At 39.5% G+C, this 27,789-nt stretch overlaps 2 protein-coding genes across 4 annotated transcripts in view; both read left to right on the top strand.

The window, feature by feature from the left end:
* INTU (inturned planar cell polarity protein) overlaps positions 1–13,500 on the top strand; it is a 30,501-nt gene extending 17,001 nt beyond the window's left edge. For 2 of the 3 annotated variants that reach the window (XM_083459417.1, XM_083459416.1), the window contains exons 5-16: positions 6–124; positions 551–640; positions 935–1,012; positions 2,345–2,534; positions 4,517–4,570; positions 6,168–6,230; positions 6,659–6,877; positions 7,311–7,766; positions 8,757–8,854; positions 10,090–10,279; positions 12,036–12,190; positions 12,546–13,500. In XM_083459417.1, coding sequence (XP_083315543.1) covers positions 6–124; positions 551–640; positions 935–1,012; positions 2,345–2,534; positions 4,517–4,570; positions 6,168–6,230; positions 6,659–6,877; positions 7,311–7,766; positions 8,757–8,854; positions 10,090–10,279; positions 12,036–12,190; positions 12,546–12,657 — 1,824 coding nt within the window. In that variant the 3' untranslated portion in view covers positions 12,658–13,500. Of the gene's footprint in view, positions 1–5; positions 125–550; positions 641–934; positions 1,013–2,344; positions 2,535–4,516; positions 4,571–6,167; positions 6,231–6,658; positions 6,878–7,310; positions 7,767–8,756; positions 8,855–10,089; positions 10,280–12,035; positions 12,191–12,545 lie in introns of those variants that run through there. The other variant, XR_014515779.1, reaches the window with a different exon arrangement.
* A 1,351-nt stretch (positions 13,501–14,851) lies between these two features.
* On the top strand, positions 14,852–26,184 carry SLC25A31 (solute carrier family 25 member 31). The gene is made up of 6 exons (XM_083460358.1): positions 14,852–15,195; positions 18,843–18,970; positions 22,646–22,763; positions 23,170–23,324; positions 24,370–24,495; positions 25,814–26,184. Exons 1-6 carry the CDS (start codon positions 14,979–14,981, stop codon positions 26,012–26,014), a joined length of 945 nt encoding a protein of 314 aa, XP_083316484.1. The 5' UTR covers positions 14,852–14,978; the 3' UTR covers positions 26,015–26,184.
* The last annotated feature ends 1,605 nt before the right edge of the window (positions 26,185–27,789 follow it).

Raw genomic sequence — 27,789 nt, forward strand, 5'->3', positions numbered from 1 at the left:
GGCAGCAAGAAATTCTTTACCAATATCCCATATCAGAAGCTTCCCAAAAAATGAAAAGTGTAAGAGGAATATTTCTTACGCTGTGTGACATACTGGAAAACATGACAGGAACACATATAATCAGGTCAGAGTCCTTTATTTCCTTCCTTTTTCTCTCCTTTGCCTTGTGGGCACAAATTTTATAGATATACTAGTTTTACATCAGTAATGTTTAACTGTCTCATATAAATTATGCTGCTTGTGGAATTTGCAAATAAAGAAATAATAAAACATTGACTGAAAAAATAAATCATATAACTTTGTAGCCAAAAACATCCACATTACCAATCAGGAAAAAGAAATTTGAATTGTTATTGGTGATGATAGAGTTCACCCCCCTCTATTCAACCTTCCCCCTAATTATAAGCTCAAAATCACAGAATTAACCATTTTACTATGTAGCCACTATGGTCAGCTAATCAGAGTTATGGGGCAAGGTATTCTAGCCTATATATTTCTGTATAAGCTGCTTTTATGATAAATTGTTCCCTTGTGTGCTGATGTTTTGTAGTTCATCAATGTTTTTATGTGGAAAACTGATCCATGTCGCTTACTGGAAGGAATCGGATAATCTCCTTGTAATTGGCCTTCCAGCTGAAAGGTAAATTTGTGAGATATTTTTTCTAAGTGACATTTTTAAACGGTGGTGGTGGTGGTAATGTCTAAAATAAGCCACTAGCTCCTCTTATATTGTTGCTGGATAATGTAGATCGTTTCTGACATTATGTAACAGCTGGTAATCCTAAATTCAGAACTAGCATTCAGTTACTTTCAGTGACACTTAGTTTCAACTGATTAACTTTTCCTGGATTGTGCTCATTTTGTCATTCAGCTGTATCTGTATTCATTGTATTATGTTAGCACAATTCTTAGAGGAGTTGTTTTGGTTTTACAGTGTCCCTCTCTCTCAGCTAAGGAACATGATTGCAGATGTTGTCCGGACTTTGAAATTTATGTATGGCTCTCTGGACAGGTAAAATACTCCTAAGTATACTCTGTTTTGTAATTACTAATCCTTTTGCAAATTTGGGATTTGGATATGATGTTGTGTTGCTTGAAACTTGATTTCAGGAGAATTTTCATTTGGATCACAAATCCTTGTCCCTTTATTTGCAAACTTGCAGTTCCAAATTGATTTGCCTTGAAGCAGCATACTGAGAAACTCAATTCCAAAGCTTTATTGTGTACAGAACTAGCTGGGCAGTGTAATTTATGTCTTTCTTTGACATAATTTGCTAAAGGTTATCCTACTTCATTTCTCAGTGACAGAATGAATTTTGTGTTCTGAGCATCATAACTTACTCATATTTCACATTACTTTCCAGATGCCACTTAATAATCATAATCATAATCATAAACTGGAATGAAAGACATTCCATGCTTGTTTAAATTCTTGCATATGCCCTGTGACATTGTACTTTCTTTGAACAGTATGTCCCCATTCCATAGCTCAAACTTCATTTGAATGTTTCACTATGTGGCCTAGGGAGATCCTCTTAGAGAAACACAAGCCCCAAAGTTGTTTGGATACTGTAACCATAGAAAAGGTGCTGCAGGGGGTGAGGCCAAAGGGATGTACATTTTTCATATTTTGGCTAGTAAAAATCACCTGCTTCTGGGCTTGAGGATTATATTTTCAACCAGGAGCTCTTCCAAGCCTAACTCCCTCCTACCCTAGGCAGGTATCATAGTTGCACAAAACTTGTATGGTTCTTTGGATCACAGTCAATGTCTAAAACATTGTAAAGTATGTTCCCCAGTAAAATTTTAGAAAACATTTTATTCATTTCTTATATTTGAACTATTAATATACCTCTTAATTGTCAAACTTCCTTAAGTGGTATTTTTTCCTATTAAACATTATGTGTCATTGTCTTCAAAGATTTAATTTTAGTTGTAATTTAAGTGTTTTACATGAAGGCTAAAATAATGTGTGTGAAATGCTGAAATGTGCAGAACTGAAATTTCCTCCAGTTCCTTTCCTTTTTATACCATTTAAATCTCATGCTCTAAACAGCATAGTTAATGGTTTGCCATTAATGCCCCAATCCCATCCACTTTTCTCCTTGCTGTATATTATATATCTAAGTTAGAGTTTTAACTGTGAATTATCATGAAATGCAAACAACGCTATTGAAGTTCAAATATCATGAAAGGGGAAATTATGGTTTGCTGTCTTGTGCTTCCTTCTGCCTTCCAGAAAGTTAAGTCAAATTGTGGTATCCTGCCATAAAACAATTTCTGCTGTGCACACAGGTTATGGAAGGACATTTCTTGTTCTAAATTTTGCTTTATGTTTGTTCAGTGCTTTTTGTCACGTAGGAAATGTTTCTCGGTTGGATCACTTTTTCAACCTGTTCTTCCAGCAAGCCCTTCACCCTGCCAGACTCAGCTCATGTACCAGTCCTAGTTCTCAACACTATGATAACTGCAGTGCATTGCTTTTGTACAACTTTCCAGGAGTGCGGTGGTTGTGCCTTCCACAAGAAATTAAGGTAACCCTGATCACAGGTTTTAGAGAATTATTAATAGTTGAGAACCCAGGGTTGAAGAACCCAAGGTGCATAGAGAAATCTTCACATATTACACATATTATAAGACACAACTCTTGCCTAAAACGGTGTGTTCTCACTCTCAGGCTCAAATTGAGTGGGGTGTAAGAGGGGGCATGTGCCTTCGACAGATGATTAGGGGAGTGGCAGAACAGCAAACCCACAGCATGGGAGATAAGAGGAGAGAGGCGCAACAGCTGAAGCACAAGCTCATTCATTCCTTATGGTCCAGCCAGGTTCTGCTTATTATAAGATGTGGGTCATTGTCCACCCACCTTCTCTAATAAGCACAACCCAGCCAGAATGTAAGGGATCACTCACTGAGCATGTACACCTTTCTCTTGCACAACTCATCAGCTTAACTCCTCCTCTTTTACATTCCTGCTGCACCAGCAGGAACGTAAAGGAGAAGTCAGGCCCTGATGTGGTGTGCCTGACAGTTTTGCTTATTAGAAGAGGTAGGTGGCCATGGAAAGGCCTGCCCCCTCACCCACCCCAGGAAGAGGAAGGTAAGAATCCGGAACATGAACGTAAGGCTTCCTTTTTGCAGCAGCAGGGGAGGGAGAAAGGCTCCTGCTGCTGCCACTGAGAGAAGGAACCCTGCATAGGACACAAACGGGAGAAATACTTTGTCCCTCTCATGGTGTGCCCCACCCCCAGCAACCAAGAGAAGGAAGTTCATGAAGCCTTGCTTCTCTCAGTGCCAAGCAGGGGGGCACAAACCTGCATAAGAGGGAATGGCAGGGCAGACTTTTGCCCACTTCAGCAAAACTTTTAGATCAGGCACACTTCATTCTCACAACCTAGCGTAGTGTATGTATGAATTTCAGTAGTAAATCCGAGATTTAAAGGGCAGCTCTAAAGAAATGTGTAGCTCAAAAGATATTTGGGCTTGTATTTCTGAATACTTAGCCCTGTGAAGTGAATGCACTAATAATTATTTAAAAGGTCACTATGCGCAACTCAGTTCCCATAATATTGTCTGTTAAAAGCATAACCCTTCTCTAGTTTTTGGAGTGATAAAATTGTAGTGCGAAGTTTTATATTTTTGATAGATTCAGTTAAAAGAGTAATTTTGCCATAAAAGTTACTTATCCCATTATTAAGTGGAAGGCTAACAGCAGTTTCAAAACGAGGAAAAAAAACCCACAGAGAAAAATTGATTGCCTACATGGGACAGGAAGTGTTTTCAGTTGGAGATTAGGAAGAACAGAGAAACTAACTATTTGAACACCAACTGTGTAGCTGGCAATTCTGGCAGCACTGGTTTAAACCTAATTTTTCTCACTAGGATATCTTGTTCGCATACTCTGCAGGAAGTGCTTTCTTACAAATTAAGCTCTTTTCACTGTGGAACATATTTTTGGCTGGTACCTTATGGAATGATTATGAAGATCTATAAATAAAAGGTTTTCTTAATGAAACTTACTGTAACGCACTAGATCCTGAAGTGTGCAAGTTTAACACTTCTTGGGTGAAACAATGGTAATGTGTGAGAATGTTTTGGAAAATTTCCATAGAGACAAAAACTAAATCCTGAGTGAAAAACATTTTTTCTAATAACTCAGCTGGATACTAAAGCTTTGCCAGATTTCAAGGGAACTTCATGCCTTGTTTTAATCCATGAAAATAGTGAGATTGGCATGTCTATTATATTAAACAGTGGGTTTAGGAGACTGAGAGAGAATATTTTTCTTTCATTTCTGAAGGGGGAAGTATGCAACCACTGGGTGCTTTTCTTTTGACCCTGATTATAGCATTCTACAAGAGTTTGGAACCTGATTTTGCTCTGGTTCTGAAATGCCATATGCATCTGTTGGTGACTCTGTGTACTGTGTACTATTGTCTCAGTACTGAGAGATGCCTAGGAGGCTTCGTCATTATTTGGAATAAATTTAATGTTTTCATTTGCTAATGTTTTTCAGGTAGAAATTGATACAGCTCTGAGTGAGTTGGAGGCGGCAGACTTTGCAGAACTAGTAAGGAACCTTTTTTTTTTTTACACACACTCGTTAGCTCTTTCAGGGCCACAGTCAGGGGCACTGCTGGAAGCCCACTGAAACCCCTGTCACAGCAGGAAGACACTGCCTGAGATCTGCAGCCCCATGGCCTAGCTCATGGGTAGGCAAACTAAGGCTCAGGGGCCAGATCCAGCCCAGTCGCCTTCTCAATCCGGCCCGCGGACAGTCCAGGAATCAGCGTGTTTTTAAATAATAATAATAATAATAATAATAATAATAATAATATGTGTAGAATGTGTCCTTTTATTTAAAATGCATCTCTGGGTTATTTGTGGGGCATAGGTATTTGTTCATTCCCCCCCCCCACACAATATAGTCCGGCCCCCCACAAGGTCTGAGGGACAGTGGACTGGCCCCCTGCTGAAAACGTTTGCTGACCCCTGGCCTAGCTGTTCCTTCTTGCGGCTTTCTTTCTCTGACTCAGAAGGGGAGGATCAGCCACCTCCCATTTGTTCCCTTTCCTCTGGGCCCCAACCTGACTTCAAGGTAGAGAGAAAAGCAGGGAAGCAATGGCTTCTGCTTTTCCTTACTGTCATTGCCTTTGAGAGAGCGTGAAATGCAAGGGCAGCCAGAGCCAGTGCTTGCTTGTCTCTCCCTCTGGACATCAATGAGATTTGGTGACAACTAGCCAATATTGGATCCACTGAGGGAAGGTGGGGCAAGGCTCTGTAGTAGGAGGCAGTGAAATATAACTATCTATGTTTACTTATCTGTAAGCCATTATAAACAGGAAAAAAAGAAAATATAATTTTAAAAACTGAGGATTATTACAACTATCTGTTGTACAATGGTTGCTGCAGAATACATTACTAGTAAACAGTATTTGCCTGTGCTACATATACTGTCAGAAGCTGTGTGTACATGCTGTAATCATTGTGATACATTCTTTTGAGCTCTAGACATATTTTATTATTTCTGTCTAATAATAAAGTATTGCAGTTTCTCCAGGAAACTTTAAAACTTGCTTCAGGGAACTTGAATGTGCCAAAAAGTGATCGAGTTATTCTGAAGTAAATGTAATATGCGATTAATACTCATTTTAATTAAAGCAGTTCTGATTTAGTAAACTGTAAATATGTACATCTGAGGCATAAAGAAAACAGTTATTCTAGCTCTTTCACTCACTTTCTCCCCTTGTGGCTTTTATTCTAAACATGATTTCACAAGTTTTCAAGCAATACTACGTATACATATGAAAGGCTATGCTGTTTTGCTGTTTGTGCTGGAAGAAGTCCCTCTGGTGGCAAGAGCTGCAAATTAGAAAGCAAAAGAACTCTGTTCTGACAAAGATAGCTTTTGAAAATGAATCTAAATTGATTGATTATATTGGTTATAATCAGCTTGACAAAATAACTGGTAATTTTGTGACAAATTAGAACTTCTAGAAAGAAGTTTCAAACTTCTTCAGTGTCTATGTATCACTACTGGAAGACATCTGTTGGCCATTTAAAGAAATTATCATGAGGAATTAAAGTACAGTGTTGTATAATGCTCAAATTGCTTACCTTGGATCAGCTGAAATCTGAAATGGTGCCTTAATTGTTTTGTTTTACAGTCGGAAGATTACTATGACATGAGACGACAGTATACAATTTTGGGCTCATGTCTCTTCTACAAGGTAAGACATTGAACCCTTACCAATATAGAGTCCCTGGGATTCTTTGTTGGGAATCATGTGCTTTGAATGTATGGTATGCAATGCAGCCTAAGTCCACGGAAGTGGGAATAATTCGGTATGAAAAGGCAAAACTTTATACTAGACCTCCAAGTCTCAGAGTTTTTATGAATCAATGGCTTCATCTTTTCAAAGTTCACCTTTGCAGCCTTTGAGGTTAGAGGTTTTGTCTTTAAATATATTGAAAGCTGGGTTTCTTGGGAATCCAGTGGATTCATTGCTTGGTTACAGGCAATGTGGCAACATTCCCTGGTTGCTATGATTTCTTTCGCAAATAAAACCAAACCCTTGCAGCCAGAAAACTCTTTGAATAAAGAAACTGGTTATATATTATATCTTGAATCTGTGCTGTCTCTTTGTTTTTAATTCAGGGATATTTAATTAGTAATCACTTGCCAAAGGAGGATTTAATTGATATTGCATTGTATAGCAGGCATTATTGCCTCTTGCCCTTGGCAGCAGAACAGCGCATTGGTCAGTTGGTAATATGGCGAGAAGTGTTTCCACAACATCATCTTCAGGCATGTGAAGCATCTTCTGAAGGGTATGAAGAACCCAGAGCAAGATACTTTTTACTCATAGTTGGTCTGGTAAGTTTTGTGGGGGGGTTGGTACATTTGCAGCTGTTTTTCTGTTAAAATGCATGCTCTAATGAGCATGTGCTAAAGTTCCATATATGTCATTTATGAGCATTTCCTTTCTGCTCAAGTTATTTCAAATATATTTTGTGTCAGGTCAACAAAGGAGGTCCTGCTTCAAGTAACCCACAGCACATGCACACATACTGACATGATGCAATACCCACTCAGTTGCAGTACTATACCACTAGAAAAGTTTGGTTGCCACTATCCCTGTCATTGTAAATCAGGTTATTTTTTTATTTCTGATAGTTGCTTTGCTCTCTGATTTGAGTTCTGAGATTTTGACTCTTGCTTGTTCTGGCTTTTCTGTATTCTTTTGAATGTCACAGGCATTGAAAAATGGCATCCCACTAACAAACATATTCTTCCCTTTTTCTTTCAGAGGCACTTTATGTTGAGTGTCTTGTTGGAAGCAGGAGGTTGTGCTTCCAAGGCCATTGGAAATCCGGGGCCAGATTGCATATATGTGGATCAGGTCAAAGCAACTATCCTTCAGTTGGATGGAATAGATCTCAGCATAGATGAGAGTTTGGAATCACCCTCCACTCCACTGCTATCCTGTGTAGATTGGTTCCTCCCTGCATCGCGGGACAAACTGGAAAGCTTGACCAGCTTGTCTTTTCTCAACAAACTGCAGTACACAGCAGGCACTCCCGCAAGTAAAAAAGTGCCATTTAGTGATTCTTCCTTAAGGACGCGTAAGCCTAGTCCCTTAAGAAATAGTGGGATGCCTGACAATGATAGCAACAGCCCTGAAGCAGGAAGTGGGAACCTTAATACAAATCCTGTGCAACTGAAAGGTCCTGGACGACTTGATGGAAGTAATAGTCTGTTTACGGTAATGCTCTTTCTTTCCCTAAATAATTTCTTAAAATTATGTTTCCCACATAGTAATGTGTTGGCACAAACAGCGAAAGCAAGCTGAAGGAGTACTTCCTGAGTGTAAGGGGAGGATGTGGTTCATGTCCATGATGTAGCTTCTCAGTCTTACTTCCTTTGGGTTAACTCCTAAATTATTTTCCATCCATAAGCACAGCTTGGAGAAGTGAGAGTTGCCAAAAATGAGTTATGTATATGGGTGTGCCATGTATTCTAATGGGAAGGTTTTTGTCATAGTTGTATAACCCTGTTTCAAGGGTGCTTTGCATGCCGTCATTGTGAGATGAAGTTACCAAAGTGTTCCTCTCTCTTGCCAGTATTCAATAAATACTCAGCTGAGTTCCTTTTTCTTTCACATGGCTTCCCCCCAGCACCTATCCTACAAAGGTTTTTCCACACTACTTAACCAAAAGTATGTGTAAAATAATGCACATTTGGTAGTACAGTACTTCTAAATTCCAAACTAAACAACAAGAATCAAGCATGAAATTTTAATTCTGATAGGCATCAAATCAGTTTAGTCTGATCCGCATAATTTATTAAAACTGCATAATACGTATTTGTGCTAAAAGCTCTGAGTTGTATGCAACTAAATTATACTTAGACGCTTTGAAATCTGTGAACACACATTAGTATTGTCCATTATTTCTTTGGGTTTACTCAAAGTATGACTTCATTGGCTACAACCGTCCACCTCTCCAATAAAGAGCACAAAACAGTTTGTAACAGAAGGTTTGTTCAAGTTGGTTTTGAAAAACAATTACAGTTTTGAAAATAACCGTAAATCTTTCAAAAATAATGTAGCATGTCACTTGATAGCTCAGCATAGGATCAGAAAGCATGTGAATTGCTGAACTAGCTTAATATTTTTAATTACAGCCTTGGTACTTGTATGTTAAAATCTGAATCACACACCTACTGTGAGCTTTTAATTCTGCTTGTTTTTCAGATCGCCAAAAAGAAAAATATTCTTCCAAATCCTTTTAATTTAGGAACCCTCAAAAAGAACCTTACAGATAAGGAAGCTGAACTGTATCATGTTATGAAGTAAGGTGTTACTAACTTTTGTTCTTTAGCTTCTGGCTACATTAATATTTTGTGTGTGGATGTATGCAAATAAAAAAATAAGGCTGGTGTGCCAGTTATTAGACTGCCTATTGGAAAGTGGTCAGTTTCTGAAGCTGTGAATGTCCTTGTGTGGCTGGTAGCCCATCTTTATAACTACATTAAGGTGTACAGCTGTTGGCTAGCCAGTGTGCTATGCGAGTGTACACACTTTTCCTTAGAATGAATTGCCACTAACCATGCACCTCCACACAGGAAACTTCCCCATGATTTCTTCACCTTCCCCACTTAAGCTATGTGGGGCAGCAGGAAGAGCTCTTTTTCTAGGCTTTCCTTGGGAATCTGGTATGAAAACACAAGCTTTTCACTAGTGTGCATATTTTTTTTGTGTGCAAACCATTGCAGTATTTCATTACATTTGTTTAGGATTGAATCTGACCAAAAAAAGGGCCACACAAAATGTTTGTTAATTGTTACTAGTACAGGTTTCTTACTGTTGTTGCACATTTCTTATAAACTCTTGCTTTAAATAACTTAACTGTTTGACTAATCCTTTTGAGCTAGGCCCAGTTCCCTGTACTTTTGCTGGGGCAACTTTTTATGCTTGGTGTGGGAGATTGTGAAGAGTGGATCTTGCTGTCATCTCATACTTGGGCATGGGCCATAATGGACTATACTTAGGAGTGGCCTTGCTGAGAAGTAAGAGGGACTTTGAGGGTCTGGACACAAAGGTCGACCCAACATTAATAATGACAAGTAGAATAAACAGCTGATTTCATCTGCTGTCTTAAGCCACTCTTCCTCCACGGACAATCCAACCAAAAAGTTGGTTGTTTCTACTGTCAGCAGGTAGACTATCAGCAAAATTGGAGTTTCCCTGCTTAATTTGACCAAATTCCTTGAAACTGTAAGGAATAAAATTGTGACCCAGCTACAGGTTGGTTCAAATGCCAAATCCTACAAAAAAAATCTAACTTAATTTCAGCTAAACAGAATAGCTTGGAATCTTAAGAGAAGTCACCAGCTTCTTAGGACAGAACATACATGACTATTTCAATAAAGCACTATCTATGTTCACAATTAATATAGAAACAAGCCACGCCCTAGGAAAATTTCTTACTATGTTGCAGCTGATGGGTTTGCTTTGCACAGTAGGATTTGTGTTCTTAATTGTAAAAAGGTGATGGTTGATTAACTATTTTCTTTTGCTTTTGAAGGTTGACATCTGGTCCTGAAAACACTCTCTTCCACTATATTTCTCTAGAAACAATGCATGGAATTTTTATCACTCCAACACATGCTGAAGTCGCACAGCTGAGTGGAACTATCCATCCCCAGCTCATCAAGAATTTCCATCGCTGTTGCCTTTCCATCCGTTCCATTTTTCAACAAACTATGACAAGTGAAGTATGCATCATTATCGTTAATTATGGGGAAACTCTTTTGTTCCTAAGAAGGGACTACCTAGCTACTCACAAGTAAGCCCTACTGAATTCAATGGGACTTTCTCCCAGATAAGTGAGTATAGGATTGCAGCATAACTCTTTTCTCTTAAAATGGGGATAAATTCACTTTTTAAAATAAATTTAACTTTTTAACTGCGTTACTATGACAAAATTAACTGTTTATTAATGAAATATGATCTCAATTTAAATAATGGTAGAGCCAGACTTTGTGGAGTTTATAAAGTCTGTACTTCCAAGTAATTCACTCTGTCTCATTCAGATATGACAACAAACCATGGTTTCTTTTTACAATAATGAGCTGTAGCAAGTATTGGGCTTACACACACCTTTCTACAGTTCATAAGTACAAGGAGAGGATGGAAAGAAGAGAGGGGAGCACTAAGTTTGGAGCATGCTATGGCATGTCCTTTTATCAAAAAAACTATGGTATTTGTGTTAGGTTGAGACACAGAATTTAAGCTCCCTGGAAAGATTGATTCTACCATTCATGAAATCAAGAGAGGATTTGGTTATTGTGGTCTGATGTTACACCTGAACCAGGCTGCTGCATTGTCAACTTTCTTTAATCAGGACTGCTTTAGCACAATGGTCAGTACTATGTATGAAAATTATATCTGTTTTACTATATGTATTTTTAATCTCAAATTTGATGCATGTGATTATGTCAAAAATAGACATGTGCTTACATAATGTTTTAATGTAACACAGATAAAACCTTTTTTGATATAAGCTGAGGGCCGAACAAAGTGGATAAAATGTGATTTAAGTGAATTCTTTCAAATGCTAACTTTAGTAAGAAAATCCAACTGAGAAGTATATTTAATGATCATCTTCTTCAGTATATACATTTCCTTAGCTGTGGCACCATGCCTAGTTTTATTCTTTATGTCTGCAGCAAAGTTGCTTTGGAAGCAAACATTCAACTTCGAAGAGAAATCAGAGTAATGTTATATCTCCTGAGTCTGAAAATTTCTTTTCAATTCTAGCTGTAGCTATTTCTTGGTTCATACATCACATTAAACCAGTTTAAAACAAATTATGATTTAATGTGAAGACACATTGTGCTGATGCATGTTGCTGAAATGTTCTGCACTGCCAGGAAACAAGCCAGAATCTGGATTTTTGTACTGTCTGAATCCAGCATGGTCGGGCTTTTTTTCAGCCAGAACTTGCCAGAACTCAGTTCCGGCACTTCTCAAGTAGGTGCCATTGCCATTATAAGAGAACAGGGAAGTGGTAATGGTGGGTTCTGGCACCTCTTTTTATAGAAAAATAGTGCTGAGTGTGGTTGCTCTCTTCAATCCATGAACAGTAACCAAGGTTTGTTCTTGTCTTACTGCTTATAGTTTGTTTGGAGAGAAATGAACAATGAGCCCATGTTCAGACAGCACAAAAAGCCAGACTCTGGTTTGTTTCCTGACACTGCAAAATTAGCACTTTTCAGGAGTGTGCACCAAGTACACTGTATGGTCACATTAACCCTTAGTTAAAAACAAACTATGGTTGAATTTGATGTGTGACTTCAGCCAGTGTGGACAGCTATTTATCAAAAGGTGTAAAAACGTCCTTAGTCATAACATTTCAGAAAATATTTGATCTATGTTTTATCACAAACAGTGAAAGCAAGGTTCCTATTCCTTGCTCATAATGCTAATTCAAATTTCATTGCCCATTTACTTTCTTGTTTTTCATTACAGACTAAAAAGACTGCAGGTAATAGAAGTTCAGACCGCAAAAAAGCAAATTCTGGCCTACATCAAGTGAAAGAACATGGGGTGTTGTTTGAATGTTCTCCTGACAACTGGACGGACCAAAAGAAACCTCCACCAACTGTAATGTACTGGGTTGTGGGGTGAGTGAGCAATAATACCCTTTTTTCTGTTTTATGGACTGCCCAAATCCTCAAAACTTCTGTTTTCCAAAGTTTGTAATTCAGCATCTTTTACATGGGTGGTCTTAGTCACTTCCCTAATGCAGCTATCTATTTTTAACTTTTGTACCACAAAGGATGAAAACGTAGCAGAGGATCAATTCAGTGTGCATAAATATACCTAGCAAAGAACATTTTGAAAGCTCAGCACGTACTGCTGTATAGTTATTCCATTTTTAGTTCTTTATTAAACCCTTACAAAAGTACGGACTGTTTTTAGAATAGCCTAAAGATCTTGTTCTGACACAAAGTGTTTTTTGTGTTGTTTTTTTTACAGGAGACTCTTCATAGATCCCAAGCCTCGGGAGTTTTATGTCTGTTTTCATGACTCAGTTACAGAGGTTGCTGTTGAACTGGCTTTTAAGCTATCTTTTGGCTTAGCTCTGTAAATTTGTTTAGCTATACATCATAAACCTTCCAACACACTTAAGGCACACAAATAAGAATTAAATTATGGTTTTGTCCTGGATGCTCTTTGAAGTCTTCCTCTAGAATAAACTCGATGAATAACTTTTCAAATGTTTATAATAATACATGGATGTCCTCAACAGTATTCTGAGTTGACTGACTTTTCAAATTACTTGTTTAAAAAAAAACTAAGCAAGTGGTGATTTTCTCTTTACTGCCTTGCAACAAATTTTGCACATAAGCACTGTGATCAAGAAGGGTCTGTATATGTGAACCATATGTAGATCTGTATTCTCAGAGCTGAGTTTCTTTCTTGCAAGGTTTAAAAGCTCAAAGCATGTTATACTTTCCTCAGGTTAAAAATGCAGTTGGGCAGGGGCAGCGATCTGTGGGGCACTTTGTGAAAATGAACAGCCGTATAGAACTGTTTCACACACACACTTCTGGACTTCAACTAAGGGAGTGTAATGTTTAATATATTACATAGGGTACAGAATTCTAAACATGCTATGGAATGTATTAAAGATCAGTGGGGGTGGAAAAAAACCCCTGAACGTTTTCTGATTTTTATCTTACACAGGGGGCGGGGGGGGAGGGTTGAGAGGAAAAAGACTACCTTACATTAAAGGGCTATAATATTTTATACAGTAAATGATGTTATGTATAATTATGTGAATGAATAAGCATTACTTGTTATAAAGTAACATTGCCCTTATTGCAGATGCTCTGCGGCAAACATCAGAAGGAAATAACCATTTTGTTTTCAAAAACTTTGTATAAACTTTTTTATTTTATTTTTTTACAATAAAGACATATTTGCAGAACGTGATCTCATGTATTTTTATATTCTCTCATGGGACTGTATACAACATTTCACAAGCAGCAGGCAGGTCACACAACCAGCATTTCCACTTCCCCATAAGCTCCCTATATGCACAAAAGCCTCTGCAGAGGGTTAAGGGCATCTACTTAATTGTGAGCTGATATTATGGGGCTGGCAGAAGACTCTTGCACCATTCACACAAGATTCCCACTTACTGCATTCATTCTTAATGTTTACTAATTATTGCATAACTTCATTGGAAACATCACTTCTCTTACTGTAGAAATATCTCCTAGGCCAGGGATGGGGAACCTGTGGCCTTTTAAAACATACTGGATTATCATTCCCATTAGCCCCACTCATAACCAACAATTGGGGATGATGGGAACTCTAGGCTGAGGTTCCCCCATCTTTGCCTCAGGTACAGTGGTGCCTCGCAAGACGAAAAGAATCCGTTCTGTGATTCTCTTCGTCTAGCGGTTTTTTCATCTTGCGAAGCAAGCCCATTGACGGATTAGCGCTAATTAGCGCTATTAGCGTCTTTTAGCGGATTATCAGCTTATCGGATCAGCTGATAAGCGCCTTAGCGGCTTAGAAAAGGGGGGGAGGGAAAAAAACCCGCAGGAACTTGCAAGACATTTTTGTCTTGCGAAGCAAGCCCATAGGAGATTCGTTTTGCGAAGCACCTCCAAAACGGAAAACCCTTTCGTCTAGCGAGTTTTCCGTCTTGCGAGGCATTCATCTTGTGGGGCACCACTGTAATCTTAACAGCTTTGTGAGTTGCTTGGTCATAATTCTCCAAAATAATAAAAATAAAGCCCCTATGGCCTCTTAACTTTTGTACCACTAAATTTTGGACATTAAATTATTGTTGCATAACTCCAGAACCCACAACACTGCTGAAAGCCTCTTCTAAGAAATGCAACAAGAAATGCTGGATTAAATGGGAATTGACTGAGTCAGGCCCTAGAGTAACGACGGAGCCGCCTTTAAAAGCCAATCTGAAATATTTTAGTCCTAAAATGCATTCCACGAGCCCTCGTGGGATATCTTGCCAGCCAAACTTTTGTTTTTTTGCTCGGCAGACAGAGCTTGAACACCTGTTAACCTTTGGTTGGAGAAACTGCGTTCGGATGAGCCCATCATTGTGATTCAGGCAATGTCCCTTGCTTTGCTGGTTTCTAGGCCCTTGCTAGCAGAGGTTCCTATTCCTTGCTCATAATGCTAGGCCCTTGCTAACCTCCAAGTCCAGGAGGCCCAGAAGCTTCTTGGAGAAGGGATGCCCAGGAAGAGAGGCTCTCGTGATTGGGCGATGCCGGGTCATGTGGCTTGAGAATGCATGCTTCTGATCCGGTTGGGGGAGGGGGACTCCATTGGCTCTTCCTGAGCAGTGGCAGTTAGAAGTGTTGCCTGGTGCTGGGGGATGCCACTTGGGGCTTCCATTTCCACCCAAACCCCTGTGCCCACCCAGTCGACAACATGCTGGCTGCAGAGGGGCAGCAGTTTTTCGACCCTGTCTCTTTCGGGAAAGACCTCATGATAGGCGGGGTGGCGGCAGCTGTCTCCAAGACGGCAGTAGCGCCCATTGAGCGCGTGAAACTGCTGCTGCAGGTCCAGGCCTCGTCCAAGCAGATCCGGGCTGACCAACAGTACAAAGGCATGGTAGACTGTTTTGTGCGCATCCCTCGGGAGCAAGGTACGTCTTCCCCAACGAATAGGCCCTCCTCGAAGGGTTGGCGTGGTGTGAGAGCCACAAACGTTTGCCCCTTGTTTAAATCGTGCCTCAACTGTGAACAAAATAAGCGGCAATTCTGTTGTGCCAAGCCCCCTCACCAGCTGCAATAAGAGGCTAATAATTCTGGCCTACCTTTTGAGGTGGTTGTAAAGATTGTGGGAAAATGTGCTATTAAGTTCTCTGAATACCTAGCACAAAACAAATACTTATTACTAATACTCTGAATTTTGTGTGTGTGTGTGTGTGTGTGTGTTTCGTTTCTCCAAGGCAATATTGCAGCTTTTACATTTTTCCAATCTTTCCTTAAGGGCTGTGTGCTTCCAATGAGGCCTCACTTCCATATTCCTATATTGTTTTCATTCTGACCAAACAGTTGCACACTCCAGAGTACATAGCGCATAATATCCTTTTAACGTCCTTTCTCCCCATTGTACAACTCCCATCACCTTCCTGGCTGCTTCCACTGTGCCAGGTTTCCCTAATTCATACTGACCTATCTACACATGCAAAATTAATACAACATGCTCACATTTCAGCTAACAGGGAATATATTCACCCAGCAAGCAAGGATTTCTTCTGTAATATATACTCCTACTTCTCTAACCAACAGAAATACAAGACTCCCACTGCACCACACGTGCAGCCTGATCCTAGATATGTCTGCTTGGAGCTAAGCCCCACTGAGTTCAGTGGGACTTACTCCCAGGTCATTGCGTAGGATAGAAACTTAATTTGACTTCCTGGAATAATAGTTGAAGATCTCATAGGTGGTTATCTTTCTCCAAATAATTGTTATAACATTGTACACTAACCTGTGCCATGTATTTTTGTGCAGCTACTCTATTTATGCTGAATTCTAAAGGTGTTTTGTACGAAGGTTTATATTTTTAAATTACGATTGTCAGTGTAAGCAGTTCTTTATGTTTATGGATTCCACTACAGTGCTGATTTGATTAGGAAAGTAGCAAATCTAAAACTACAAGTCCACTAAACAACTAGTTCCAAGTACCTCCATATACCTTTAATTCAATAGGCATGGGATCTGTTTCCTTGCTATGTGTATATAGCGTTAATGTGCACTAAATCTGTAGTTTAGCGTGTCTTCAGTGTCTGTTTTACCAGCAAAATATTTAGCCTGGCTTATTTGGAGCCCACATCATGAAACAAAGATTCTGAGCATTTTAGCTGCAGTTCTAAACCACTTTTATTAAGAAATGTTTTACTGAACTCCGCAGGACATACCAGACCAATCTGTGTAGAACTAGACTGCTAGTGTTTGTGTAGTAAGGTGAAATAGGACAATACAAATGTGTTATCCCTAAATGTGAAGTGAGCTTTTGGACCTAGTAAAGGAATATGTATCTTGAAGATATTTCAAAACAATTGGCAGTTCTTACCATGGCTTGATGACTCTCAAACTGTGATACCTTTGTGCATTTAACTTGAAACATTTGGTTCCCGTTTTAGAGTTATTTTACATGATAGAAGATGTTCTTCTGAGAAGGAATGCCTTCGTTGTCTTCATTTAAACACTACAAATTGAAGGTTGTCATATTAAATGTTGGGCGCAAGCTAAAATTTGTTCTATAAGCTGAATGAAATATGGATTACCAACTGCTCAGACTTTTATTTTCCATGTCATTCAGTTACATAACTTTAATAAAATATGAACACAAAAATGAACATAATTATCTCATAATTATCTACTATTCTTCATCAAATGTTGAAAGTATGCCCTTCATTTATGGTCTGCCAAGCTACTGAATAAAACAGGAAACATGCCCTGCTTGCTCTTATTAGCAAAAACATTAGTTTTCACTTTTTTCATAACTATCTTTTGCACTCCTGTCTTGACAGCCACTGGTCTTGGAAGCAATACAGTACTTTCCTTATCACTTTAAATTTAAATATTTGGTCCTGCAGGTATAAGCCCTCTCCTTACAACTTGTACTCAACTGCAGTGGTCACAACAGTAAAGATCTTTCATCGTACTGAATGTTTACAGAAGCCTTGTATTCCATCAGAATATATAGAGTGCCCATTACTGATTGCCATTATTTACCTTGGTGCCTGCAGATGCAACACTTTTCCATCCTTTGACTACGTTTTGTCTTGAACAGATCTTACTTGCATGTTAAACTCATTTTCCACTGATCTAAACTCATCCTGTAAAATTGCCCTCTTTGACTTAACCAAGATTCTCAGATCTTTCCAATAATTCTTCCTCCCTCCTTCCCCCCTTCCAGTTAACTGGTGCCCACAAGCTTTCGTATTGTTTGGCTTCATGCTCCTTTTCAGCTCTCTTTACATTCCTGCAGTGAGACCTTGGCTTCTGGGGTCCTCAACATTTCCATTTGTCCCTTTGTTCGACTTTTCCTGTTCTCAAATGCTGCTCTTTTTATGTGGTATTTCCTCTTGAAATACATATGTAGTTTAATTCAAGTCTGCCTATCTCCCTTTCTTTTGCCTCTTCAGATCTTCCTCAAAGCCTAGTTTTGCCTTCACTTTCCCCAGCTCTCAGCAAAACTCTTCCTCCAAAATAATTCCTTTTGTTGATCTAGTTTTCACTTAGTAAGGCACTAATACACTGCATCACCTGAGTCTTAGCAAGATCACCTGAGCCTGAAGAGCACAGTGGTCAGAATGTCTAAAATAATTTTGGTTTGGCTAATTCTGGTTATTTAAAATTTATGCATGTATGCCTCCAATGTACTGCAAAACCAAGTCCACCACTCCTTATTAAAATGGGTTTAGCACCCCCTCTGGTGGTGAAAACATAACCTAAAAAACATCAGTACAGTACAGTACTATTTTACTAAGACTAGGTTGTATATTTGATGGCGATAAAACATACAGATTTAGCATGCTTTACCATCACATCTGTGGCGCTGTGGGTTAAACCACAGAGCCTAGGACTTGCCAATCAGAAGGTCAGCGGTTCGAATCCCTGCGACGGGGTGAGCTCCCGTTGCTCGGTCCCAGCTCCTGCCGACCTAGCAGTTCGAAAGCATGTCAAAGTGCAAGTAGATAGATAGGTACCGCTCCAGCAGGAAGGTAAATGGCATTTCCGTGCGCTGCTCTGGCTCGGCAGAAGTGGCTTAGTCATGCTGGCCACATGACCCAGAAACTCTACGCCGGCTCCCTTGGCCAATAAAAGCAAGATGAGCACCGCAACCCCAGAGTCGGCCATGACTGGACCTAATGGTCAGGGGTCCCTTTACCTATACCTTTACCTTACCATCACAGTGTGCTTTCTATTTCCTGCTGTTTATTTGCTAACTCTGGCTCTTTAAAGGATTAATAGCATCCAGCTTACTGCTATCGATGATCTGAGCTTCCGTTTTTTCCAGGGTTTGCATCTCTCTCTGCTTTTTAAAAAATCAGTACTGAGACAGTTGTACATAATTATAGGGGAGCTAGATTTGAGGTGAAAGAATTGGATGACCACTGCACATTGAACTCTTTATGGATTCACTTATATTCACTTATTCCACAAGTACCATTTCAAACATATTAAGTCCAAGTTCAGTACACATAAACATGTAGTTATACAACAGAAACAATTTAAGATCATGTCACCTGTACATTTTTTAATCTTCTGTCTGTAGGATTTGCCAGCTTCTGGCGTGGCAATCTTGCCAATGTTATCCGGTACTTCCCAACTCAAGCCCTAAACTTCGCTTTTAAGGACAAATACAAGCAGATTTTCATGGCTGGAGTGGATAAAGATAAACAGGTAAATGTGGTCTAACATTTTGTTTATTGCTGATGTGTCCAAAACCATTTTGCTTGGTCCAAACATGAAGAAATTGGGATATCCTTTTGAATTATTAATAGTATACAGTACATTTCAATAGGTGGCGTATAAAAGAGGCATTGGGATTTGTATTTAAGAAAAAAAGCTAACGAATATGAGTAATTGCATGAACAATATTCATGCCCACCATATGTGACAAGTGGGACTTGTAATAAAATGTTCAGGGTTACTGCCAACTCTTTTCCAGGATACTTCATTCCTGCTCTCCTCCCTACAAGTAGGCCAGTGCCCCAAAGTTACTGTGCATGCTCAGTCCTCACTGGGATATTTTGGGGCTACATCTTAGAGTTTTTACTGTGATTTTTGCTGTTGTACTTCTGCAAACCTTGGAGTTCACTGAAGCCTGCTGATACCTCCTCTTGTTTGTGAATGGTGCTATTTGAGCAATGCAAGTCTGTACTCTGAAGAATGAGCTTATTGGTGTAGGATGTTCCTACTTGAAGCTCAGTATCATGCTATTTACAAAGACATTCTTTATCTGAATTAGGCCTTAAAAAAAAAAAAGTCCAGCTGGTACTTTAAGCCAAAATGAAAAAAGCAATTGCTCTTAGTAAGTGGAGCAAGCAACCCTCTCACTTCTTCCTGGAGCTCTCCAAACCTGTTCGACTTGACCAGTTGCATGGTATGCAGAGGCGTAAATCAGCAGTTTGGAAATGGTTTTTTGTTAATAGCACTGATGGTACTGACTGTTCCCCAGCTATGCTTTTTTGATCTGTAAAGGTAGATACATGTATTTTCAAAGGACACCATCAGAGTGCAGAGCTGCTTCCTTCGAAAGGAATACTGAAAAGGCAGTCTTTAAGGGCAGGTTTACACATCACTGTGGTTCATCACTCTGTGACTGCAGCACAACATGAAAATTTGTGCATGTGAAAGTGCCATTGCAAATCAAGCTCTATAAGTATATATTCGGGGGGAAAGAAAAACCAGTGGAAACAGTTCACACATTCAGCAACAGGACTAGTTCAGATATTTGTTTGGGCTGCTGTCCCCTCCCCCCAAAAAACCTACTCATGCACAGTAATGTGTGAGGCCGTGATTTCAACATCAAAGTAAAGTGTGAGGTGACATTGTACTTTACACAGAATTTTTAGGCACTGTTGCAGCTGTGGAAATTACCGCTGTCTGTTTCTGATTCATATCGTTCCCATGTGCGTGGGAGTATTTCTTATGGAGCAAAATAAATGTGTGAATTGATCCCAAGTGACGGGGATTTTGTGAATCAGCTTAAAGAAGGGACCCAACCCCACTTGATCCGCTTCCCTGGCTATGCCTCCCCATTTGCGATAGATACTTTAAACTGAGGTTTGGTAGGAACCTCAAGGTTTGCGACTTGGAGAGGCAGTCCAGGAGTGCTCTGCCGGGAGTTACGTAGGATCAAGGGGGGTTCACACAGGCACCCTAAGGGCGCCCTCCATTTGATGTGGAGAGCGGTCATTGTGAATCAGTTTGAGAAGGGGGATCGAACAACATACAATCACCTCAGCAACACAAAAAGGCTGTTATAGGCCATATAATATACTATACAGTGGTACCTCGGGTTACATACGCTTCAGGTTACATACGCTTCAGGTTACAGACTCTGCTAACCCAGAAATAGTGCTTCAGGTGAAGAACTTTGCTTCAGGATGAGAACAGAAATCGTGCTCCGGCGGCGCGGCAGCAGCAGGAGACCCCATTAGCTAAAGTGGTGCTTCAGATTAAGAACAGTTTCAGGTTAAGTATGGACCTCTGGAACGAATTAAGTACTTAACCCGAGGTACCACTGTATATGTATTTTGGGGACATCTTTTATTGCTATGTAATCTTTGTTTGATATTGTCATGGGATTTTTAAGGGCTTTTTTCTAACAAGCTGGTTCATTTTCTTTCCTCCCAGTGCCTTCTGCATTGCCAGAAACTTACTGTCTAAAGCACCTGGTACTATTTCATGCTTAATGACCATTTACAAATACTCTGCATTTGGATTTAATACCTTGCATTGCATGCTCATTTTCTGTCAGTATTCATATGTAAGCCATTTCAGTTTTAAAGCTCTTACTCTGAAAGAACATGAAATACATCTTGACATACTTTGTGATATAAATGCTCCAAAGAGTAAAAGTCTTTTTGATTTTTTTATATTATCACACTGATATTTTCAAATAAATAGTTTCAACAATGTGTGTCTTGAATATTGAAGTTCCCATCTAGCTTAAGTTAGTTGTGTAATAACTCCTATTGAAACTGTAAAGTTCTAAATGCCAGTACCAAAAGATTCTGGGTCATATTTAACTAAGTTAAGGGTAAAGGTAAAGGTACCCCTGCCTGTACGGGCCAGTCTTGACAGACTCTAGGGTTGTGCGCCCATCTCACTTAAGAGGCCGGGGGCCAGCGCTGTCCGGAGACACTTCCAGGTCACGTGGCCAGCGTGACTAAGCGGCATCTGGTGAGCCAGCGCAGCACACGGAACGCTGTTTACCTTCCCGCTGGTAAGCGGTCCCTATTTATCTACTTGCACCCGAGGGTGCTTTCGAACTGCTAGGTGGGCAGGAGCTGGGACCGAATGACGGGAGCTCACCCCACCGCGGGGATTCGAACCGCCGACCTTTCGATCGGCAAGCCCTAGGCGCTGAGGCTTTTACCCACAGCGCCACCCGCGTCCCCCCAAGTTAAGGGTAGACCTGTTTAAATTAGGCCCATTAATTTTAATAGGTCTACTCTGATAAAACTCAGTTGACTACCACTCAACCTTCCCCCAGAATGTAAACAAAAAAAATCTTCTACTTCAAAACACAGCCTTAACCTAGTTATTAAAAAATAACTTGTGGCACCATAAATACTAAATATTCTATTATGGCAGAAGCCTTTATGGACCACAGTCTACTTCATCAGATGAATGAAGTGTTATCCTGAGTTATGTATGTGTGTATAAATAGATACACACACACATGGGGAAGGGGAGAAGGTAAACAATGTGGTCACAGGTAAATGAAATGCAGTAAATACAGTGACAGTGATAATTGCATAATTTAATCTGGTCATTCATACAACAGTTGAGGGTAACACAGACATCCTGGCTTTGGTAAGCCAATTATCATGAGTGTAATAATTAAAAAACAACAACTTTGTCCTGCTTCAAACTACAGGTTTGAGACTACACTGAACCTCTTGATGAATTATAATTCACTGGTTTCATCTTTCTGCCTCCCTTTGAAGTTCCTTGGTTACTCAATTTTCATGGCACAATTTGTGTTGGGATGGATTTTGGGAAAGAGCCTCAGGTTGTCTAAAATTTGTTTTACACACAAGCCAAGTTTTGCTACCAAGTCTTGAGTTTGGTGCGCCCTTTGCAACGCAAGTTGTGGATTTTTCTCATGGGAATTTGCAAGAGGAAACTCCATCTTGAATTCCCTCAACTAAAATATTGCCGTCAAATCTAAGTTCCATAGAACACTGTTGATTTATTCAAGCGTCGCCATTGGGAATGCAAAAAACCCCAGTTATTTCAGGCTTGTGTCATCGCACCATTGCTTCAGGTATTTGTAATAAAATAAAATAAAATGGAGGATTGTTACAAGCCCTGTTTTTGAACTCAGCAGTTTTTCCTTTTCAGTTCGGGAGGTGGTTTGTTTCTAATCTGGCTTCTGGTGGAGCAGCTGGAGCAACTTCATTGTGTGTGGTATATCCATTAGACTTTGCACGGACCCGGTTAGGTGCTGACATTGGAAAAGGTAAGAGCTTCATCTTCATATTTTAAGGGTTGTGTGCTGAGACTGGCAGTTTGTGTTTCTGCCTTCTTTGTGGTGGTGCCCCAGTTTATGGAGCTTCCTTCCTAGAAATAGGCATTTGTTCCCTCCATTAACATCATTTTGATGTAACCTGGGGGGGGGGGGGGTTCAACCCAACTGTTTAGTATGTGATGGGTAGTAGATTTTCAGCAGCTGTATTTATTTTGAAAAATATGTTTTCCATGATGTTTTACCTGTTGTTATGGCTCCTTATATGGCTCCCTAGGCTCCTTTGGGAAGAAGGACAGGATAAATAAAAGAATTAATAGTAATAGTTCCCCTGTTCATTGTGGGTAATTCTTAGAGCTAAAGTGCTCCCCTAGTTATGTTATTTCCTCTTTCATTTTAGGTATGGAAGAGCGACAGTTCAAAGGCCTTGCTGACTGTATTGGTAAAATTGCAAAAAAAGATGGCATTACCGGCCTATATCAAGGATTTGGTGTTTCAGTACAGGGGATCATTGTATATCGGGCATCCTATTTTGGATGTTATGACACCATAAAAGTAAGTTTTCTGATCAAACTCACCCTTTCCCATTAAAAAAAAGGATTATTTGTCACCTTTATTATGGATGCATTTTACAGTATTTATCCTATCAGCTAAGATATTATTAATCCTATTGCAGAAACAGCTAAGACTTAAAAATAAAAAGACATGCCCAATTTGGTTTGTATTCCTTTAGTTTGTTATTATTTTATAAATTTAATAAATCTACTGCATGATCCGGAGGAGCTCTGTGGTTACCTAATGGTTGATGATAACACTTGTTTTAAAGCTAATTATTTCTACACATTTATTCGTCCCAATTTACTAATTGGTTCCTGAAGCCCAAAGGTCTGATGCAATATGATGCTCCTTTGCGCACAATGGCTGCCCTGTTGATTTAAAATGAGAAAGCAAGTTGACTGTTAAATTGGGCAGCCCTTACAATCAAGATCTCGGTGTATTCATTGGACGTGGGGATGCTCATATGTATAGCTAAAACATTTATACTATTTAGTTAATTAATGTGCCTCACAGATGAATCCTGTGCATTTTTATTTAGAAGTAAATCTCTTGTGATTTCCTGCTACAGAAACTGCTTTTAAGCTCTAAGGGATGATAACCAGGCTCCTGGACAGTCTCGTTCGGACTGCGAGAGATCTTGCAGGAGCCTCCCAGAGCCCACTTGAGACTTTCCCAAAGCCCAGTAAGCAAGCCTGAGAGCTTACTTTAACTTTTAATTTGTGTGATATCAGCTGGCCAGCTGCGAAGCGTGTAAAGCTGCAATCGCACAAGTTAAATGTGCTTAAGTTGCAATCTTAATATATGTTATTTGCCCCCTCCCCCCCCAAAAAAAAATCATTTGGCTTGTTTGCCATGTGTAAAGTGTAAAACAAAAGGAGAAAAGAATATGTTTCCAACTACACTGACCATGTAAAATAATCCATTCAAAATACAATGCACTTAGGGAATTCTGAAGCAATATAATGATTTGACAGCATCTGTTTTTTCCATTTAGATTCTCAAGATACCCCAGTGAATTCTTATTTCTCTTTTCTCTTCTTAGGGAATGTTGCCAAATCCAAAAGAAACACCATTTCTCGTATCTTTTGCAATAGCTCAAGCTGTGACTGTATTTTCTGGCATACTGTCATACCCCTTTGACACTGTCAGAAGACGCATGATGATGCAGGTAAACAACATATACTTGCTAGTGTCTATGCACAGGAGGCCTATCTAGAAGGGTAGAGTCCTGGGGGGAATTCTAGGAGGGGAAATATACGGTAAAAAAATTTCAAAGCTACACTCTTCTCCTGTCCCCCACTGACATCCTTCAATTTGCATTTGCAGAGGCTCCTGCAGCCATTTTTATCAATCAGCTAATTGCACAGCATAGCATATCACATATAACAAGTGCTATCACCAGGTCCCTCTCAGGTGGGGGGGGGAGAATTTCCCTGGGTATGTGGACCCTACATTCGGACCCTACATTTTGACCACAGATTTGTGTGGTTGCCCAGCTGGCTAGTCAGAAACACGTATTTGGCTGTTGATGTGCTGAGCAAACCAGGTGATTATGCTTTTTCATGGTTTAATTTCGAAGCAGCAGTGTGTGTCTCTGTGTTTATTTTTATTCTTCTCCTGTTGCTGGTAAGGGGGCAGTAACCATCTTGTTGTCACCCTGTGGTGCAAAGAATGCAAGCTCTGTCGTGTGCTTTCTTGAAGGTCTGTGTATTTCAGCAATGTGGGTCTGCCTGACAGCTGTTTTATTTGCAAAAAGAGAAACAACTTATGTAATTTTATGTAATCTTCCTTCTGGATTTTTTCCCCCAACATTAGAGACTTTTGAAAAGGATGTATGCCAATTTGGAAGCAAGAGAAATTAATTTTTTATATCTTACAGATTTATATGGAATACTATTTGACTGTCTCAATATAAATATCTATCTTAAAAAATAGATTAAGAAAATTAGATTCTCCAGTGTAAACATTTTGACGCAAACACATTTTTTTAAATATCTATTAAAAAAAACCATACTACCAACTTTGGGGAAATCTAAACACTTCTAGATTGGTACTTGTTGATGTTGGTGATGGGGGTGGGGAACCATGTGAAGTTCAGCGAAAAGGCAGTGAAGAACAATGTTCCAAAAATATGCTTCAGACATTATCCAAGAATCAGCATGCTTCAAAACACCCTGAGGAATGACATGACCTTGTTTAACTCTGAAGCTTAAAAGAAACATCACAAGAAGATCACAGACTTGCTAAATTTAGCTGCAGAGAACTACATCAGAGAAGCATTTACTCATTAAGGTTCTTATATTGAAACAGAGATAAAATTAGTGAGAGGTGTTTCTAGACTTATAATTACAAAAATGCCTAATACTATATATCAGACCCTAGACTGAAAATTATAAAAATACCAAATGCCAGATTAGACCCTTGCCACATAGTAAGCATGTACATTTTCCAATCATCTGTCTTTGTTTAAAATTATTTTAACACAGAGTGGAGAGGCTGAACGTCAGTACAAAGGAACCATTGACTGCTTTTTCAAGATATACAACCAGGAAGGATTAAATGCCTTTTTTCGGGGAGCCTTTTCAAATGTACTTCGTGGGACAGGCGGTGCCTTGGTGTTGGTCCTTTATGACAAAATTAAGGAGTTTCTTAATATTGATCCATCAATAGGCCGATCATCTGACTAAAGTCACTGATAATAGTCACCTGTCCCTACTGTTAAAAATGTCATTCATTATTATATGATGAGTACTGTAAGAACAATCAAAAGTTTTGCATGGGTCTGCTAATCATTTACACTAATGATTTGAAGGCAGCTAAAGCATGATTTGTTTCCTGTCATAAAGAGTTGCATTTACTTGTTTTTGTGTGTGTGCATTCCTTCCAAATGCCTAGCTTTCGTTTTTTCACTTGTATTTGTTGTGTCACTCATTTTCACTACCAAGTCAAAACCAAGGTTGCTGCTATTTTCATCTGACAATTGGGCAACTTATAGTGACAAAACCCTGTTGAGTTCATGAATGAGCTGAGGTTGGAACCCAGATTTCCATGAGGAAAGGGCAGCACCAGTCACTAGAGAGCATTGGGGAACATGCAGCCCTCCAGATGTCCAAATTTTCTTCAGCCCAAACCAGCATGGCCAATGATCAGAGATAATAGGAGTTGTAGTCCCACAACATCTGGAGGGCCACAGATTCCCTATCCATGCACCAGATTTTAGATTTTTTTAAATTAGTGCAGTCAGAAATGAGGTGCTTTTCCTGACAAGACACACATCCGTCTGTTTTTATGAGGCAGTTTAATATCCACAGCCATCAAGGTAGCAGAGCTCTTGCAAAAGTTCTAATTTTCAAATCTTTAACTCCACACTAATCCTTTCCAAGTTAATAGAATTGCTCTGGTGTAAATTACAGAAATGTGGAGGAAAGCAAATGGCTATGAATAGATGTAGCTTATGGTACTTACTAGACAGCTTGCTTGCATACGTATTTATAGCACTTCTATCCGGCCTTTTGCCAAATAGCCTTAAGGCGGCTAACAATGTGAAGTAGTAAAATGCAATAAACATAACAACAAGAGATAGCTAACTAAAACAGCAGATAAAACAATAGAGAGGGTAATTAGAAACTCAGATAAAGACAACATAAACAGAAGTGAGAATAAACTATGAGTCATTAAAGGCACAAAGAACATGACAAACTTCATCTGACACTTAAAAGATTACAAAGAAGGTGCCAGGAAGATATGCCTGAGAAGGGAGTTGCCACATGCCAACTGTGGTTGGGCCCCCAAAAGAAGGGCCTTAGAAAAAGATCTGTCTGGTTCATGTGGAAGAAGACCGTCCTTTAGATATCCCTGCCATGGAGTATAAAGAGCAAAAACAGCACTTTGAATTGAGCCCATAAACAAGCAAAGTGGGAGCCAGTGAAAAATATATTTACTGAAGTGATGTATCCTTAGCAGTTAGCTTCGGTAAATAGTCTAGAGATGGCATTCTGCACCAGTTGAAGCTTCCATGGTGCTTTTCAGAGGCAGCTTTAAAAGTGGTGCGGTACAGTATTGTGACCCGGGTGTTACCAGTCTGAGAAGGACAGGCCAGAGAATACCTTAGAGAACATGCCTTGAAGAATTTGAGAAAAAGTTGAAAGCTACTATCACTTAGTCATGCCCAAGAAAACGACATTGATTTGCCCAGCTTGACATGTAACCCTCACAGACCTTGGGGATATACAAAACAACATTTGACCATTAAGTCAATGTGAAATCAAGGCTGGTTAGGTTCCCACTCCTTCACCAAATCAAATGTAAAAAAGCACTCAGGGTTGCCAGCTGAATGGCTGACTTCCACCACCTTGAAATAGAAAATTAAGGCAGAAAAAAAATCTGCGTCTCATTCAACAGATGGTGGGAGTGTGTTAATTCTTATACTACTAGCCAACAAGCTTGCAGGAGAATCCTTTCC

This window comes from Podarcis liolepis (genome assembly GCF_965112155.1).
Source record: "Podarcis liolepis genome assembly, chromosome: 9".
NCBI lineage: Eukaryota > Metazoa > Chordata > Lepidosauria > Squamata > Lacertidae > Podarcis > Podarcis liolepis.